The sequence below is a fragment of the Scophthalmus maximus genome, chromosome 4 (genome assembly GCF_022379125.1).
Source record: "Scophthalmus maximus strain ysfricsl-2021 chromosome 4, ASM2237912v1, whole genome shotgun sequence".
NCBI classification, from domain to species: domain Eukaryota; kingdom Metazoa; phylum Chordata; class Actinopteri; order Pleuronectiformes; family Scophthalmidae; genus Scophthalmus; species Scophthalmus maximus.
Window position 1 is genome coordinate 17,874,518 of NC_061518.1, and position 19,097 is coordinate 17,893,614.

Sequence of the window (19,097 nt, forward strand, 5' to 3'; positions counted from 1 at the left end):
TATAGAAGGATGCAGTGGCTAATGGCAGCAACAGTGACACTTGGTCCTGGCAAATGGGCTGTGCGGCCGCATGTGTAACTCTATCTGTGGAGGGGGAATACAGCAGTGGTTGGGTAATGGAAAGGTCATTTAGCCAATCCCCCAGGTAGGGGGGCTGGTCTGACACGGCTCGTTTGTCACAGTTCAATAACTGCCACTCCGGGGGAGTGTGAGGGAGGGAGAGAAAAGGAGTGAGAGAAGGGTAGAAAGTGTGCATGTGTGTGTGTGTGTGTGTGTGTGTGTGTGTGTGTGTGTGTGTGTGTGTGTGTGTGTGTGTGTGTGTGTGTGCTCAGACGCTGGCAGCACAGCTGATTCCCAGAGCTTGTCCATCCATTAGAGGCCTCAAACAGGGTCACAGCGAAGGCCAAGAACTGCAGACTCAGTCATCTCAATGTGAAAACTTGTGAGCCCTGGGCTGGGAGGATTATCTCTGCTCGAACTGGTTGATGTCAGGTTTTTCCAAGTGGGAAAACTGAACTGTTTCACCCTCTTGAAACCAAAGATGGTCACTCCAAACGGATGTCTGACTGTGATCCAGGGCTTTGGATCGAGAAGAATGAAAATTAGTATTTCCTGTGTAAGGACGTTACATGGTATATAGGTAGAGAGTGGATGACACACAAGTTGAATACAATAACTTATCATGTCTGTAAATATGGAAGAGATGCATAAACAGTATTCGGTAGACTATGCTCAAGTGAACAACTAATAAAAACCTGCATTGTTCATATATATTTTAATTATTCCTCTATCCCAAAAATCAATTCCTACTACACAAAAATCTGACACATTGCTAAATCCTGAAGCAGTTTATGGATCTCCCACGTAACCTGTGTATCGTCAAATTCCACTATTTAAAACCTTTCTTACATACTGAAGACTAAACACCGAGTCTTTCCTCATGGGTTGAATTTCCTATACTTCTTGAGCTAAATCTAAAAACCCTTCAGATTTTCTGGAAAGATTACTGCTCTGAAACATATCTCCCAGGATAAGATTTGTCTTTCCAATCAATTACATAATTGAAAATTTGTCTAGCTGGTGCAATATATGCAGAATTGTATCTCAACGTTCTGTACTATAAAAACAAAATTGTACCGGTATTATAGATTGAAAGCAATAAAGTAGGCCAACACCCATTATTCTCAGTTGGCTGTATTGATTTGCACTGTACCTTTAACATGTCGTTAGGTGTGTGACAAAATGATCCCTCAGCTTTGTGAGAGAACCAAAGATTTTCACACGTCTCACTTAGCCACTGGTGAGAGACACCACAGTCTGTCCTCCTCCTCCTCACTTTGAAAATCAATAATGAGCTTCTGTGTGCTCACTCACGTGTCTCCGTGTCTTTCCCTGAGAGATGCCTGAGGCACAGATTTGTATTCATCTCAACAGGATTGAGAGATTCTGGATTTCATGTCTGACCCCCCACTGTGGACATTTAAGACCTACGAACTCTGTGTGATGTGACAGTTTGAGCCCATTAAATACTTAAAACACTGGGTGTCTTTGAGAAGATTTGGACAGGTCTATGTCTCCCTCTGGTGGTCACTATAGGAGTGGAAGATAAGCTTTTATTAGCCCCACAAATGGCATAGTCAAAAATAAATGGTCAAATGATAAATGGACTCTATTTATATAGGGATTACTTGTTTTATCGACCACCCAAATTCACATTCACCCATTCACTCAGCGCTGCAACATGCTGCATTTTTCATCACATTCATTTGCTGCCAGGCAGCTTCAGGATGTGGAGAGGGTTGACCACTAACCTTCTGGTTAGAGCTCAACCCTCTCCACATTCTGAGCCACAGCTGCCATAGAAATAAGAACATCAAGTTTTAAAAAGAGTAATAAAAAAGCAAACATGCAGTACAAACACGAGGAAATATATTTTTTTAAATAGTTGAAGTAATATATGTAATTTAAATATATATAAATAGATATTGAAGTTGCACAGAGACAGTGAATATTGTTAAACATTAAATTAAGTTAAACCTGAGTGAGCTTATAGTGCAGAATGTGGATAGAAAAACTAAAAACGAAAATATTTGTAGGTAACAACAAAACTTTAAGGTATAATTGTTTATATATATATATATGATATTCACTCTGGTAATCGGCTGTATTTAGAACAATATAATTTGATTTGTGCCCAGTCAAATTAAAAAGGATAAGATCAAGAGAAAGAATCAAATGACAAACATTACAACTACAATAATAGTTTAGTTTGATTTGTATTGATTTACTTTATTTAGATCTGTAACATGTTGACATAGTAATGAGATGGTTATGATGGCACACCGCACTGTTTAAATAGTAGTGACACCCTCTCACAGTCAGTGCTCACAAAAGCTTTGGCTGAACCCTTACTAGATGGGTTTACTGTAAATGAGCAAACCAACAACTTCATCCCCAATACACAACAGATTACTTCAAACACACAGAGACATACACACGTTAATATCTAAGCAGACACATGAAGATTACATGTCGGAAAAACAGTGTTCTTGTCCATTGACGCATAATGCAAGAGAGACTGCCTCACATGGGCTGAGCTGAGTGTGGTCAGTGACATCATGGGACAGAAGCTCCTCCTCAATCAAAATGACTAACTGACATCCGGGCCACTCAGGGTTTGAAACGAGGCTCACTTGCATGAGTATCACCTGACCCTCAACAACTTTATTTTCAAAAATGTTGGTGGGTGATTAAGCTCTGATCAAAGTCCTGGAGGAGAAGTTGATTTAGAGGAAAGCAACTGTGTCGAGTTTCGTGGAAGTAACAAACGAGATGGAACGTTTGATGTTTAAAGACGCTTTCTGGGTGAGTTTACTTTTGTAGTCTCGTGCTTTGTTGAAGTTGTCCCTTCTAAGAAAAGAAAAAAACTGAAAGAATGTTGTTACTTTCACAATTATGTTATAACTTATTGTAGCTTTTTTATGTGTAAATTCAACTGCTACTATAAATAAGCTACATTCGAATGATCCATTATACATGTAAATTGAAATACCTGCAAAACAAAACAAACTTATCGTGGCCTGTGACAGAGATTGCTGTCTACTGCTGATTACTGCTATATAGACAATATTTTAACTTATGACTTGAAGCCAAATAATGTAAATTAGAACTAATGAACAAGTGGCATTGTAGAGGTATAAATAAAGATGTCTTTGTTGAGTTCATAAGTTCCCATCACAGTACTGCGGACTTGTACTGTACAGGCCACAAACTGTCCTCCCTCAGCGTGTTGAACTGCCAATTGTGCACAGTTTTGATCTTCTGCTCTACTCATCAGGGGCAGTTTGATGAAGTGCAGAGATATGTTGACATGTCATATACAACTATTTTTGCAAGTATTCAGTTCTGCATTTTTACCACATAGTGAGTCCATGATTGTCAAAAAAGACATGCTGCAATTTTTGTTGAGCAACGTTATTCATTGCAGAATCTATTAATCTTTTTTTTTGCTTTTTATTTCTTCTCAACACAGGGGTCTGATTTGACTTGTCATGCTGGGTACGACGCTGTGATACAAAGGTTACGAGATGGAAGGCACATGTGCAAAGATGTGGAGGAGCTTTTGAAGATGAGGTACAGTACCATCAGTTTGTACAGTAGCTGTAACTAAAACTGACTGCGGTTATGTGATTCAACAGCACATGTTATTAGTCACACTTATGTCCACATAGGACCACCACTGTTTAAAACGCAGTACAAGATTTTTGATGATCTGTTGCAAAATAAATCCTAAGACAGTGTTTTATTCAAAAGAAGAAATGGTGGTAGCAGGTTGAAAGGTGAAGATCTGGGCACCAGAGTGATATAACTGTGTGTTCATTCTGCACAGGGCACTAGCAGAGGAGAGGTACGGGAAGGAGCTGGTGACTATCGCTCGCAAAGCCGGAGGACACACAGAGATCAGGTCAATACATGGTGTCAGTCTAAGGCGTCTGTGTCATTTTTAGTCTGTGTCATTTTTAGAGGAAACACAAGTAAGTAAGTTTAAGTGTGAAACAGAAAAAAAGAAAGCAAGACCGTCTGTGTGTGTGTGTGTGTGTGTGTGTGTGTGTGTGTGTGTGTGTGTGTGTGTGCGTGTGCGTGTGTATGTGTGCGTGCGTGTGTGTGCTTGTGTGTGCTTGTGTGTGTGGTGGTAGGGGGGCACATTAACTGTTTCCTGTAACTAGTTTTCTGTTCTGTTCAAGTTCCTCCCATGTTAGTCACCTGCTACTGACTTCACTTTAAAAGTGACAATTACAGAAACAAATTACTTTTAAAACAAGGAAATCCTTTTGGAAAATTAAAAGCAAAATGAGTGATATTTTTTTCAGTCCAAACTGCTCTTGCGTCGCTGCAGTGAGAGGGTTAAGTTGAAATGAGCCTCTGTGTGTCTTTTGAGAGAGGAAAGGGAAGAAAATTATTGGTCAAAAATAACATGCTGAGTCTGAGCAATAATAGCCCTGGATGAACTTGACGTGCTGGATGAGGGGTGTTTTTTTTTGTGTGTTTTTTTTTTTTTGGGGGGGGGGGGTTAGGCTGCGAAGATAATCAGCCTCTTTGTGTCCTAGGAATAAAGCTGTAGACTCATCTCTGGTTTTGCATGTGTATTGTTATTTTCCAGCACCTTGAGAGCATCCTTTGGCCAATTAAAAACACGTGAGTTAGCCCAGTCATTTGCTCCTTGACAAACTCAATTCATTGTTGGTCCGATGTGTATTCAAACGTTTGAATGTGATGATTTGTTTTTGGCTGCAGAAATGGAGACCATTGGGAACTTTCACATCCAACTTTCTGATATATTGAAAGAGGAGGTGAAAAAGATTGAGACATTCAGAGAACGTCAGAAAGAGCAGAGGAAGAAGGTAATGGGCAATTCATGTTGCTTAACAACAGACTTATTGTTCACAAAGGCATAAGGTTTGATTCCCCTGATGAACAAAATGTGAAGAGTGATTTCTTACTCTGGTCTTATGCAAGTTAGAAATGTATAGGTCTTAGATAGTATATTAAAATATGATATGCATGCCTGATATATTTCAATTTTCCCTCTTCCACAGTTTGAAAGCATCATGGAGAAGGTTCATAAGAAAAAAGTTTTTTTGTTCAAGAAGACCTTGGAGGTAGGAAACAGCTACTTCTGTGTATTTTGCTTTTAATACAGAAGCATTTCCTCATTGTGGAAAAAAAAATTTCTGCGAACACAGCATGTGTTTCACAGTCCTTGGTGGAAGTGTGCAGCTTTTGCTTTCAGTTTTTCTGTCCCACAGTCGAAGAGGAACTATGAACTGAGATGCAAGGAGGCTGATGAGGCCGAACAGGGAGCTGAAAAGACCCCCGGAACATCCAAGAACTCAGAAAAGGTACAATCAATGTGTGAACAACCTCACTATGATAGTTACGTCAGACCAGATTTTAAAGCAACCACGACCACGATGAGAAGAATCTAAATACAAACTTATACCTATCTTCTACCTCACCCCGCCAAACAAATGAGCAACTCCTCAGCTCTGTTTATAAATTACACATTTCAAGCTGGCAGAAGTGCAACACTGGGGGTGGGACATTCTGCAATAGTGCACCATCAGTGGCGCAACGCAAACCTCTAGCAAGGAGGAACTGAAGGAGCTAAAGCACTATCAATATCAGCCAATTCCCAAAATGACCCATGGTTATATTCAAGTTTCAGTATATTCAAGAGTATTGTAGAGTAGCATTTCCAAAATAAATCTGTTTTGGAATCTCTGGTTTGTGATCAGACTGTCACATAGGTCATGCGTTTCACTCCCTGTGTCATGTTTTGTCACAGGTACGTCACAGGGCCAAGCATTGCAGACAGTCGGCCAATGAAGCAGGTGGGATCCAGAGCCACATATTTGTTTTCCATATTACATTTGTCTTCATTGACAGGTTTCAATTGTAACTATATGCATCTGTTAAGATACTTCAATTGTCTCGCAGAGAAGCTGTACTCCACCAACATCACTCAGCTGGAGGGTGATCGACAGGATTGGGAAGAAACACACAAAAGCACGTGTGAGGTACAGTGGATATTTCTATACCCTGCACGTCTCTCTGACATGGGCACAGTCTAGAATTAGGTGCTTCTGCTGAGACTACGCCTCACACCATCTTGCCTTAATCTGCACAAAGACTGATTGCTCTCATAGCACCTTGCTTTTGCTGACCTGTAGGGAAGTACACTTTATCTTGCAGTGATCATGCTAAAAACAGAACAAAGCTACAACCATGCAGTCATACTGCCAGAGTGCTGTTAGGTTTGAAGGATATGATAAAAGGAGGAGACAACCACGTCCCTGCAGACATTAACCTGTTACTGAGATCAACTTGGTACAGAGGAAACTAAAGGTGTGTACTTGTCTTTCAGGTGTTCCAGCAAATGGAGGGAAATCGTATCAGCATGCTCAGGTGTGCTCTCTGGGACCACTGCAATCTTTTCTCCATGCAGTGTGTCAAAGATGATGAGGTAAGCTAATCATATGCTCCTTCCTGACGTGTATCTACAAATTCAACAAGTACAATAGTGATACTACTGTAAAAATCGCATGATAATGTGGTCACTATCATGATGGCACAGTAATTTACTAGTGACCAAACTACCACAATATTATATATTTAACAGCATGTCCACAGGTGTCTGCAAATGAAAATTTATCAAAGTTAAACAGAATGTAAACATGATTTATTAACTTTAACAGAAGAAACCTGTCCAAATAGATTATGTATTGATTATAGGAAAACCTCAGCACTTCAGGACCATCTGGGTTCAGCTGGGGATGGATGTCTCGGCACATATTCAAAACTTATGTACAAGTTGTGCAATTTTAAGAGCAATTTATCATCAGAAATTTAGCAATGTTTGGCTGCTGCGCTAGTTTGGGTTGTTCTGGTTTTAGGCTTAAAGTTTCAAACCTGAATTAATGTGTTTAAACTGTATTAGCAATGCAAGTGGCATGGCTCTATGGTTGTAATGTAATGAAATATGCTGCAAAATTGTATACAGAAAATCATTATCCACAGAGGACGTGCTAAATAAAATGTTAGCGTACTGAACTACTATGCTAAATATGTAAAATGTTGCACCTGCAAACACCAATGCTGATGTAAGCAATTTTATCATAACACTTGGCAAACGTCCTTCATGCTCATGGTCTTCTTCAAGTGTAAGTATTTTTTGTGAGGGAAAAGTCTCTAACCACAGAAATTCTTGTTTTTTTGTTTTTTTTACCACCTGAGCTAATCAGGAAAAGTGCATAGCTCTGATCTCATATGGTCATGAACATTTCCTCCTGTTTAAAAATCAGTTTTACGAGGAAGTGAGGAAGCTTCTGGAGCAGTGTGACATCACGACAGACAACAACCATTTCATACAGACCAAAGGCACGGGATCGAGGCCTCCAGGTGAGGCCTCTGTTACACTGTCCTTTCCCCCTTAGAGAAAACTTAACTAACTTGAAAAGAACGGCGAGAAAAGGCAAAAATAATGGTAATTAGAGTGACACTCAACTACTAACCTGGAGCTAAAAAGAACAATTCTCATCAGAATGAACAGCATCTCTTTTCCCCTCACAGAGCCCATCGTGTTTGAGAGCTACTACCAGGCGGAGATGTCGGGACACAGCAATGGCCAAGCTCTTATCGCAAGAGGAGGAGAAGACATGATGAGGAGGTGTGATAGAATCTACCTTGGAGGAAGAATCAGCAGGAGACAGCACTGTTCCTGAAACTGCCTGGGTTATAATGATGCATTACTGCAGGATTGTAGTGCCAGTCAAACAATGCTGTCTCCTCTTGGTTCGTTCTATTTTACACAACCCACTTCTTATTTTGACCCCTACAAAACATACACATGTAAGAGTAATCAAAACATACTCACATCTCACTTGAACCTGGACCACACAGGCGCCCGGAATCAATTCTTGGAGGCTCTGTGAACATCAGTGTGGACAGTCCTCAGAACTCACGATCATCATCTGTTGGTGAATGTAAGTACTACAAGTGCCCCCTCATTCACCATCCTGTTACACTTAGTTACAATTATTTATTTTTGAATGAGGGGTAGACAGAAAAATGATCCGTATTATGTTGGTTCTACCTTGAAGTGATATCGGTGTGTTGAAATAAAATCATAATACAGAAATGAATAACTTTTCAAATAACATAGAAATCTGATGTAAAGTATAAAAACTGTTAAGAGTTTTGTTACATTAGAAACATTTGGACACAATTTTATATTTAAACTGCATGAAATATAAATGTACTGAATTGTACTTTTGATCTCTATATACGAGGCTAACTTTTTGTATTAGCAATTATCTGCTATGACTCTGGCTTCAGTTGAGCTTTTAGGTGGAGGATATGCACCAATCACAGGCTTCGAGCAGGAAATGTCACTGGCCACATACACGGCTGATGAAGAGAGCTACTGTGTGCTTTTCGCATACACTGCTCAGGTGATCATTTTTCATCATTTTAGTTATTTATGTTAGTCATTTACCAATACTTACCTGGACATGGAGTCTGGTCAAATGCAGATAACCATTACTCTGATTGTACAGTATGTTAAAAAGAAAAAAGTACAATGTGTATTTAGTTGTTTGTTTGTGTTTCTCACCTCTAACTTATGTTCATCCACATTAACTGGTCAGGAAGAGGATGAACTGTCTGTGGGCAGAGGCGACGTGGTCAAAGTGTTGGAACGAGGAGGAGACGGTTGGTGGATAGTGGAGAGGGACGGGCTGACTGGACTGGTGCCAGGAAACTATCTGGGCAAAATCTGAGCGCACGCACACGCACACAGAATGGCAAAACACACATTGCCACACACCAAAACAAATGCATTTGCTTTCAAAAAGTCAAGTATGCCTCATGTGTCACATTTGCAAAACTACTTACATGACACATAATGATGATGATTCATTCATCAGCACTCAAATGTCCTCGATATGCGCTCTTCTCAAACTGATCTCCTGGTTTTCTGAACCTGTACTGAAAATCTATCATCATTTAGCACAGTAGATAGTCCTGGTCGCTGAAACATGCATTGGGAATATTCATAGCCATTTGCTTATGGCTGTAGTTAAGTTAGAACCCTGCTACCTCATGCGTTGTAGAGGCTGGGATTGTTATCGTCTTCACTCCCTGTAGCTACAACTCTGCACATACATTGTCACAGGACTGAGGAATCGTAAATGATCTGGTAGTGTTAATTTTTGAAAACACAAAATGACTTCCACTACCACTCTTGTCAGTCTGCCAAACAGAATATTCTTTTTTAAGAATATTTTTGTCTTTGACAGTCAGAGAAGGTTAACTTGCTGTTAGTAGAACAAATGTATTGTACCTATGACAGCTAGGGTTTAAATAATAATGAAATAATTTCACAAATAATCTGAACTCTGATCATGGATCATCGCACCACCGTCAAGGTCGCTGTATTTAGCAATGAAAAAATAACAAATTCTCTCCAACTGGGAAGAAAATCAAGTGGTGGTACGTCAAGACTATTCGGTTTGGTTTGTTTTTTTTACAAATGAATAATGCAGCATGTCTGATGATGATCCAGCAGTGGGCAGTGCTGGTTTGGTTTTGTCTCTCAGGTTTTATGTCTCCATTTTCTTGTTCTTTTTTTGCATGTTTGTGAGCTGGGGAAGATATTGTCATGTTTGTGTAATGTCTGCCGATGATAAGGTTTTTCCGGAACTGCTGGGAGGATCATCAGTTACTGCGTAGATCAACATACAATAAAGTAATTTACATAGTCTATACAAGTTTATAACATTGAAGAAACATATTTACCAATTGATGGCACAGATACTTGTTGTGACAGATAAAATATCTAATTATAACCTCTGAATGTGGTTCAACTGCAAATATAACCATGTGGATAAAATGGCAATGAAACAGTCATGTTAAAATGTATGAGTTTATTTGTCCCCTGTCTCTTTTCCCGTTTATACACAATTTTGTTGGTCTTTTTTTTTTGTCTTTATCTCGGCACTAGCTAAATATTTAAGGGGTCAACTTAACAGCTCAAAAATATTGAAACAGAGCCCAATTTCACAAAATGTATAAAACAATGTCTCATATTTCTTTATAGCAGGTTCCTAACTAACAAACTAAACAGAAGGAATCCTCTGGCTGTAACAAACTGAATCACACGTCTTCAGGTAACACTGATAACACTCCAACTAACAGCACTGGAGACTAAAAGGTTGGTTCACAAGCTATATATTAGGAATGTCTCACCAAAACATGATTTGCATCACTCACATCCTGAATATTTGTGAATATGCAGAACTCATTCTACCAAATGATAATTTCAACTGCAGAAGTGCTACACAAACAAAACACTGTAAGGAAAGATAAAAACATTGAGTTAGTTCTTTCTATGGTAAAAAGTTTTTCCATTTCGACAATATCTGGTCAAGCCAAGGTATTAGGAATACTGTACATGTTCTTTTTAACATCCGTGGAATATCTTCAGAGCTCCAGCCATAGTGCAAACTAGCTAACAAGGAAATACATTCCACTCAACGCTCCCAAACGTAATTCACACCGAAGCTCCAAATTATTTCATCCTCACTGGGTGTGTGCCCAAACTTTATGAGGCCACGACTAAAAGAATAACATTTTTAAAAATCAACATCAACTTCACAAAGGTCAATTAGCCAAACACAACTTTGGCTTTTGTAAGTATTTCAGTATTAGTAAAGAGAGAAAAAAGGAGAAGAAAGTAACAGTAACTTACAATGTATGTCAATAAATAACTGTTTTTTCGCCTTGAAGCCCCCGCCCCCGCCCCCACCCCCACCCAAACCACTTCGTCAGTGTTCGCTACTTTATCATGAATTGTGCAAGGTGTGCTTGAGCTTATATAACTACAGCCGAAATCTACTGTGGACATATCCGGTGACGCTCCTTTTGATTTTCTGAGTGCTTCGCTTGACTGGCCTCGTTCTTCATGCGTAGCTGTTGGTTGTGACCAGCAGCTCATATGCTGGGTCGTGACTCCTCCTGCACAGCACCACGCAGGCACAGAGCATTCCCAGCATCTGCAGGCACACAGCACACCGACGAAAGAGACAATATTATTTAAGTCATCATTTGAGCAAGCGAAAACGTGCGAGTGTAATGAAAACCAAGATGAAACATTTGGTTCTTTTCTAATCTACTTTCTGTGCTGCACTTGACAACAAGCAGCCTGGAATAACTTATTTTTGGCTATATTTTTTTTTATTTATCACTATGCTACTATGGAAAAATCAGACTGTATAGGCATGTTCAACAAAGAAGCATAATCTTTTCACGCATACAGAGTATGTTTAAGAGTAATATAAACATATTGGCCATGCTGTCTTTGTCATTTCTTTTGGAGCAGGGGTTTCCTAGTCACTAGTAATCGTGCTGAGCTGTCAAACACATGAGAAATCCTTTGACACAACTGGGTCAGAGCTGCTGTCCCCTCAGTTTTCAGCTGACAGAGACGACTGCAGCTTGATTTGGAATAAAAAAAATAAATAAAAATGCAGGACGAAATCTTGGATTTTTTTGCAATGCTTTCATTGCCTTTTGTCTGGCTGTCAGTAGGCTATACTACTGAACCTATTTCCATGAAATAATGTGGAGGGGTGGGGCATGACCCAAAGAAGAACCCATTCAATTTTGCTATGGATCCAGAAGAACAGACGGATCCAGGAATTTCTTTTTCACCGTCTTTAACATGGCGTCATAGGGCACCGTTACTAAGACCTTAGTCTCGTCAGAGGTGTGTGCTCTGCAAATGCCCTATAGTTATAAATGAATAAACCTTAGTGTTAACCGCTTGGGTCAATTTGGCATTTTTCTATCGGCTGCTCTGTATTACTCATTCTCGAACTTACCTGTATAGATGCAAAAGTCAATGCAGACCATATGACGTACATCATGATCTCCTTTAACTTCTTCACAACAAGAGCTTCACAACCCTAAGACAGAAAATGAATGACGTTCAAAGAGTTTCAAGGTCATAAAACTGCAAATAAGTCAAATAAATCTTTGTGTACAACAGAAAACATATTTCCATCAGGTAAATCAAATACCCTTCTGTAGCTGATCTATATATAAGCATGTTGTGTGTACCTCTTGGTAGAGATCTGATGGTCGAGTGAGAGTGCCAGTACAGTTGCTGATGCTGGGCTGACAGCAGCTGACCGGGACACTGTTGTTCTTGGACTCTTTAAACCAGCGGGTGTTCCTCCAGTCAGAGTAGTTGTGAATGCCACAGCAGTGAAGCTAACAGGAGAACAGAGGAGGACGATGAGAGAAAATCCTCAGTCTGGAGTTAAGAATATAATCCTAACTTTGTCTCACCGTCTTTTTTTCCACTCACCTGCCTCTGCACATAGTCAATAGCGCGGCTGGGGGCATCAGTGTTGGTGCCATTGTACTCGTTGTAAACCTTCTGGATGGAGTGATTCACCTCATTTTCAACCTGAAGCATATACACAGCCGCTGTTACTGTCCCAGTTCAGTGACTGGGGCTGGGTACCGAACGCTGTTACTTTTATGGCAGTTACTACATTGCTTCGGTACTATCGAGTATCAAAAAATGCCTCGACATTCCATCTGGAAAATGCTGCGGCCTAAGGACTGAACCTCATCAGCTTCAGTGAGCAAATACAAATGCAGCATGCTTGCACATTGAATTAATAATGCTTGTGATTGGCTGTCAAATATTATGTAACACAATCATCTTGTACAGGCATGCAGGAAAAACACTACATTACACCCAGAGATGGGGCCGTGTGTGTGTGTGTGTGTGTGTACTACAGGCTCTGCTTGACTACAGTGTGCATCGCATAGTAGGTGTAAATAAGAGATCAACTGATCAGTGAGGTAGTGTTTACCTTTGCCCTGTATATGTAGCCCAGCACCACCACCACACACTCTGTAACAAATACGAGCAGGAGAATGGCTGCAAACTGAAAAGAAAACAGAGAAGCATTGTTCAGAGACAGTACAAGGTAGGTTAGAAGCAAAATGCTGACATTGCTCATCATTTTAATTAGCTCATATAAAGGGTGTGCGAGTCAGAATATTTCCACACTCACAGTTGCCAGTCCACAGGAGCTTTCACGTATAGTTGCACAGCAGCCGATCAAGCCGATGACGAAGAGGAGGGTCCCGACGCCTATTATTATGATGGCGGGGATCAAAGTGTACACATCTTCAAAGAAGTGGTCGTAGTCGTCATACGTGATGAACACATAGGCTCCGATGTAGCACAAAATTCCAGCTGCAGCCTTCACATAAAAAAAGACAGAGAAACAGGAGTTAGAGTGAGAAGAAGGGACTTGTAATAGTCACACATGGCAATTACAGACAAAAATGCATATTCTTCTACTACATGTTTATTATTGATTTTTTGTTCTTCTTTCCTTATAATGCAATCTACAGTACACCATAGTCCTATATGACTATGGTGTATAGTCATATAGGACTGAAACTAAAAATTATTTTCATAAATGATTAATCTGCCCATTATTTTCTCAATTAATCGATTAGTTGTTTGGTCCATAAAATGGTGAAAAATGTTGATCGTGTTTCCCAGAGCCCCAAGATGATGTTTGGTTTGGTTTTGTCCAAACACCAAAGATATTCACTTCACTGTCACAGAAGAGCAAAGAAACCAGATAATATTCACATTTAAGAAGCTGAAATCAGAGAATTTGTTTTTCTTCATACAAACTACTCGAACCAATTAATCGATTATTAAAATAGGTGGCGATTATTTAGGTAGTCGATTACTTATCGATTAATCAATTAACTTTTGCAGCTTTAGGATTATGGTGTATATTCATAATGCATACAAAGGTTGTGTTACAGTATTTTGTCTTTTTTTCATCCTTACACTTACAACTAGTTGCATTGTAAACCTTGTACAATCTGCTCCGGCAAAACTGTAAATAACTGTGGTCACAAACAGCATATTTTAATTTAAGACAGAGACAGAGCAGTAAAAAGTCAAGATGATTTCAAAGACAAATACATAAACATACTTTGGAAAAATGATGTGCGATGACATGGTCTTTTTAGTTTTCTTTGAGCTAAACCTTTCAGAGCTCACTCGAGACATTTGACCGCATCTCTGCTGGCATGTGGATGTCACGACACATGCAGCACTGCAGCGTCACTCGGCTCCAGCACCTGGCGGCTGCCGCATTACGTCATGGCTACAAGTTGTGGGCGGCAGCTACCGACACACTGCGGCTGGAGAGTAGCGACCGACACATGACCGTTGGTCCGCACAGAGGCAACCGAGGCAGACCATACGGAGTAAACGCCAAAGCGACACCGTGGAATGGAAGCAGCTCGCGTGTCGTGGGGCTGCAGTGCGCAGCTCTGGCGCAGTTTGCTAGCATGCTAACGCTCCCCATCGCCCGGCCTCGCAGGCACGCTACCACACGTTTGTGTTCGCACATCTGTCGGTTTTTCTTACCCAGAATATGAGGTTGAGGAAAACCAAGACGGTTTTCGACGACGTAATTCCACACTGTCCCATTGTGCCTCGAGTCTGCGACTGAGAAAATATACACATATGTGTGTATAAAATATCGACGCACCTGCAGCTTTTTCTGTTATAATAATAAAATGGCCTCGGTGGTCCTGGGCTCACTGTGCAGACTCGCCTGGGCTCCACCAATCGAACGGCCGCAATGGCGAGACAGAGGACACGTGATCGGATGACGTCATCAAAACAAATCTTCTCCTGATGGAGGATATTCGAGCGTTGATCCCCGGAACAATGATGTCACACTGACAAGGCCCATTTATAACGTTCATCTGTGTGTTGCTGGACGCAGTGATTGCAAAACCATCCAACCACCAAGATTCTTTTTTTTTTTTACACAGCCCATCATAAAATCATCATGAACATAAGATAGTTGTAAGTTAGCTCTACTTGTACACCACAAAAAGAATTTACATCAACTCATTGGGATGTATTTGATGTATCATAAGCAATGATAGGAGAGTTGAAGCAATTGCAACACTGACTACATTGTAAGTAAATCGAGTGCGTTTGTATTTCATCTATTTATCCATGCATTTCCCAATGGCAGAACATGAATTAATGCATTTTGGCAAACAGCAGCTCAGGTGTGGTGCTGAATGGTTTTTTTACAGGTATGACAGCCCTCTTTTGAAGGGGCCTATTGTAAGCCAATTGAAACAGCTGGCAGACAGAAACAACACAGAGATTACCTCAGTGTGCAGTAAGGGTCTTCATGCCAGATGGTGGCAGTGTATGACTGCTAGTTTTGCACTGACATAACTTTTTTGAAAGCAGGATGTATCAAGTATATATGCAGTTTGTGAGAGCTCCCTACAAATAAATGATAACCCTGTGCTGACGACATACATTTTTCAGGTGTTCAGTCTCAAGCCTGAATGAATAATAATAAAGACACTGCACCCACACAGTCCCTTAGCAAAAATGAAAGAATGTAAGAGACAAATATAATATCTCCCTACTGTCTCTAACCGACCTGTGCATCTACTATGAGTGCAAATTGAAAACTGGTACCTTTGGGGCAATCAATCAATAATGACTTGGACTGGTGCCCAAAGCCTTGGTTTTATTGAGTTCAAGCAAGCCCCATTTGTCTCTGTCTGTCTGAAAGTGTTCAAACTGAACAAAAGTGGAACTTTCACACACATTCATACGGAAGCAGAAGCTGATGTTGCCCATGTTGACACAACATACATCCACTGTGTGAATTATGCATCAGGCTACCCTCACGGCAATAAATCGAGTCATTATCACACCAGGACAATATAAAACAAAGAAACAAGCAGATATGCAGGGAAACTAAAACAAATACCCAAGGTCACAATATGCCAGAGACTTGTGGTCATGACAAATTCTTGTCTGAATCCTTCCAATGAATACGGCTGTGGCTGAAATGGTGTTAAAGTTTGCATATAAGCTAAGGCAATGGCATATTTCCTCAAAATGATATATGAAAAGTGACGATCAATGTTTTACTTTACCGAGATATATTTGTTGTATCACTTTACTTGCAATTAAAATTTCCAGTGGAAATGATGTCCATATTGGGAGGCACAGGAGACAAAAATGGAAAATTATCATAATTTACTTGCGCACGAATGCAGATTGACTTGCCTTGCGATAATATCACAATTTATATGGTAAACAGAGTGATATCATGTGTTCCGTTATGTTCGTTCAAATTAAATGCCTCCACTGTAACACATGAAATCCATTTAAAAACAAACGTTCCATCAAACACCCTCATAAAAACAAACAGCATGGATTAAATTATGTTTATGTTGATTAAAACATGAAGAAACAAAGAAATTACTAACCCCAGGGGAAAGTAATCTGTCACAGGTGTAGTTTAAGACAACATACTCTGATTAGCATCACCTTTCAGTGGTGAACATGCTAGATGGTTAATCTTAGTGTGTCTGAAAAAAAAGGAAAGAAGAAAAGCATCAAAGGTTATATTTTACCTCATCAAGATGCGGACATCTGTAAGTACTGATAACTATTTGTAATTGCTTTTGACTAGCCTCAGGATTTGGTGTAAGAGATCCCACAAGTTGCAAATAACCTAACATAATATTTAGTTTTATGGTCTTTTCTTTTAGCAATCCACTGTACTGTAGCTACGACACATAACAAAGCTGAACTACACACAGTGTCCAGTAGCATATAGAGTCTTAACGCCACATTGGCTTTTCATTTGAGTTATTTTCATCACATCACAACAGAGAGTTTAGTGTTCTCTCTATGACACCCTTCATAGTAAATATCAAATGCTGGGTATTACCACACTTGGGTGAACATACAATGTCCAGTATATGCAGAATATCAGGGGCTCTTTTCTGGTATTCGTTTACAATTTACACCTCAGTTCCTCAAAGATTCTTCTCTTTTTGATTTTTTTCTCCATCCACTCCTGTCTCATTGATAGAGATTTATTTGGGGTGAATTGATGAATTATGATGAAGGAGTTTAATGAAGACCTATCTGTGCAGGAATAAAATATTTTTTTTTCCTGGAATTTAGATTTCAATCTGTTTCTGTCTTTGGCTTGCATCAACTCCTGGGAATTGAAAGACACACGGCTGCTTATTTGTGTGGCGGGTGACAGAAAGAGGGATTATTAAATAAAACCGAGCCAGCACATGAAGGAACAAAGCATTAATACGAGCAATAGAGCTCATGCAAAGTAAACAGAGAGCCGAGAGATGCTAAATTGGTTTTCTTGTTCCCCCAGGAGGGGAACACATCTATGCATGCTCAAAGTGTGTGGAGACATCCCCTCCCTAAACAGTTAACACATTGCAACATGTTTGGATCTGCAACTTTTTCACCATCATGTGAAGGCAGTTATATCCACTAATTCTCTCTCTCTCTCTCTCTCTCTCTCTCTCTCTCTCTCTCTCTCTCTCTCTCTCTCTCTCTCTCTCTTTCTCTTTCTCTCTCTCACACACACACGCACATTAGTTAATAATGAATGTACATATGTAAGACCAATAAAAGACAGGGTTTGTGGTGGAAGGTGAACTGACTCATTGCGATCCAACACATGTCCATTTTAACTCTTCAAAGATGTTTAAAACCAACAAACATGTTTGTACCTTTACATGTAAACCAAAAAGATGTCTGAATATGTTTTAAAGTGTCTCTTCAGTGGTTGTATGTAAGTTTGAATGCCTTTCTTTTGTCACTTCAATTTTTCCTTTATCCTATTATGGAGACTTATTTATGAAATTGTACTAGCCTACTAACCTACTTATTGTGCACCTTAAGGTTCCACGTTCTTGAGACTGTTGTTGGAAAAAATAACAATGTTGGAAAGTGTGGTTACAAAGACACCAGCTTCTTGCTCTCCATATATTTAAAAACTTTGGGGGGGGGGGGGGGTGACTTTGTGTTTCCACCAAAAGTACCAGGAACTATTAGTTCATGGAACTACTCTTCCAGGAAAGGATCCTGTGGCTCATAGATTTACCATTTGTTGCAAAATAATTGAGGGCACAGCCTAAATTTTCAGTTCAGTGAGTATCATAAACCCAAAATGATTCCATCTAATACAAGTGTGCAGTCATGAGCTCGGAGAAAAGTGATAACCTCATTTGCAACAATAAGAGTAGACAAAATGTCGCCGACACATGTCAGTATAACACAATTCTCAAAAAATGTCCCTACAATTGAACATCTCATATACTTAATAAAGTTAGGAAATATGGCAGGACTGTTGTGTCATGCTGCTCTTTAGCAAGGTGTAAATGTAAAACTAGAGTGTATCCTGCTCTTTTTTCCCCTGTGTCACTTACTGGGCCAAAGCTGCGAAGGCAGGCGGACACAACTCTCATCTCTCTCACCTGAATAGATTAAATAGATTAAATACTTCCTGGGCTCACACAAATGATATGAAGCATATGAGGAGGCATTGTGGGAGGGAATTCTAAAATAGCTGTGTAGCTTATATCTGTTTATGATATAATAGATTAGCCCAAGGCATTGCTGGGCCATCTCACTTCACCACTATTGATCGAAGAGAACAGATCACCCCTTCACTCACAGGACAAGAAAAGTACAAAAGATAAAATCGATATAAAAGATAAAATGTTCAGGAAGCTATACACCGTTATTTATATAAGCTGCCTACGTGTTTATATAAGTGTTATTTTGGCCTCTCTTTTTTTAGCCAAACAATCATGCTGAAATAATCGGTTGATTGTTGATGTTGGAACTATCAATAAGAGCTGTAAATCTCCTGTGTTAAAGATCCCTGTGGTGAAAAGCAGGGGGGTAACTCAATATTAAGGTTTCTATAATATAAAGCCTTGAACAATATACAACTCTAATTACAGAAGCTGTCTGCATGCAATAAAATGCAAGCGAGCAATCTGTCTCGTTTAAAGGGCGACTAGACATTCTCCATTGTCCTGCACGGATCAAATCGAAAGAATTAGAAGGAGATGAGTGTGTTAAATCGCAGATCAAAGTCACATCCGTTCAAATA

General features: G+C 39.8%; 2 protein-coding genes across 2 annotated transcripts; one reads left to right on the forward strand and one right to left on the reverse strand.

Moving 5' to 3' along the window:
• The first annotated feature begins 2,660 nt into the window (after positions 1–2,660).
• Positions 2,661–9,964, forward strand: LOC118302455 (proline-serine-threonine phosphatase-interacting protein 1). The gene is made up of 15 exons (XM_035628603.2): positions 2,661–2,865; positions 3,533–3,633; positions 3,890–3,964; positions 4,661–4,695; positions 4,795–4,901; positions 5,097–5,159; positions 5,307–5,399; positions 5,846–5,891; positions 5,998–6,077; positions 6,425–6,523; positions 7,362–7,458; positions 7,630–7,726; positions 7,960–8,042; positions 8,395–8,510; positions 8,706–9,964. Exons 1-15 carry the CDS (start codon positions 2,833–2,835, stop codon positions 8,835–8,837), a joined length of 1,257 nt encoding a protein of 418 aa, XP_035484496.1. The 5' UTR covers positions 2,661–2,832; the 3' UTR covers positions 8,838–9,964.
• Positions 9,965–9,968: 4 nt separating this feature from the next.
• LOC118302456 (tetraspanin-3) lies at positions 9,969–14,727 on the reverse strand. The gene is made up of 7 exons (XM_035628604.1): positions 14,537–14,727; positions 13,149–13,340; positions 12,945–13,019; positions 12,428–12,529; positions 12,178–12,330; positions 11,940–12,023; positions 9,969–11,111 (listed from the first exon to the last, which is right to left on the reverse strand). Exons 1-7 carry the CDS (start codon positions 14,633–14,635, stop codon positions 11,019–11,021), a joined length of 798 nt encoding a protein of 265 aa, XP_035484497.1. The 5' UTR covers positions 14,636–14,727; the 3' UTR covers positions 9,969–11,018.
• Positions 14,728–19,097: the final 4,370 nt, after the last annotated feature.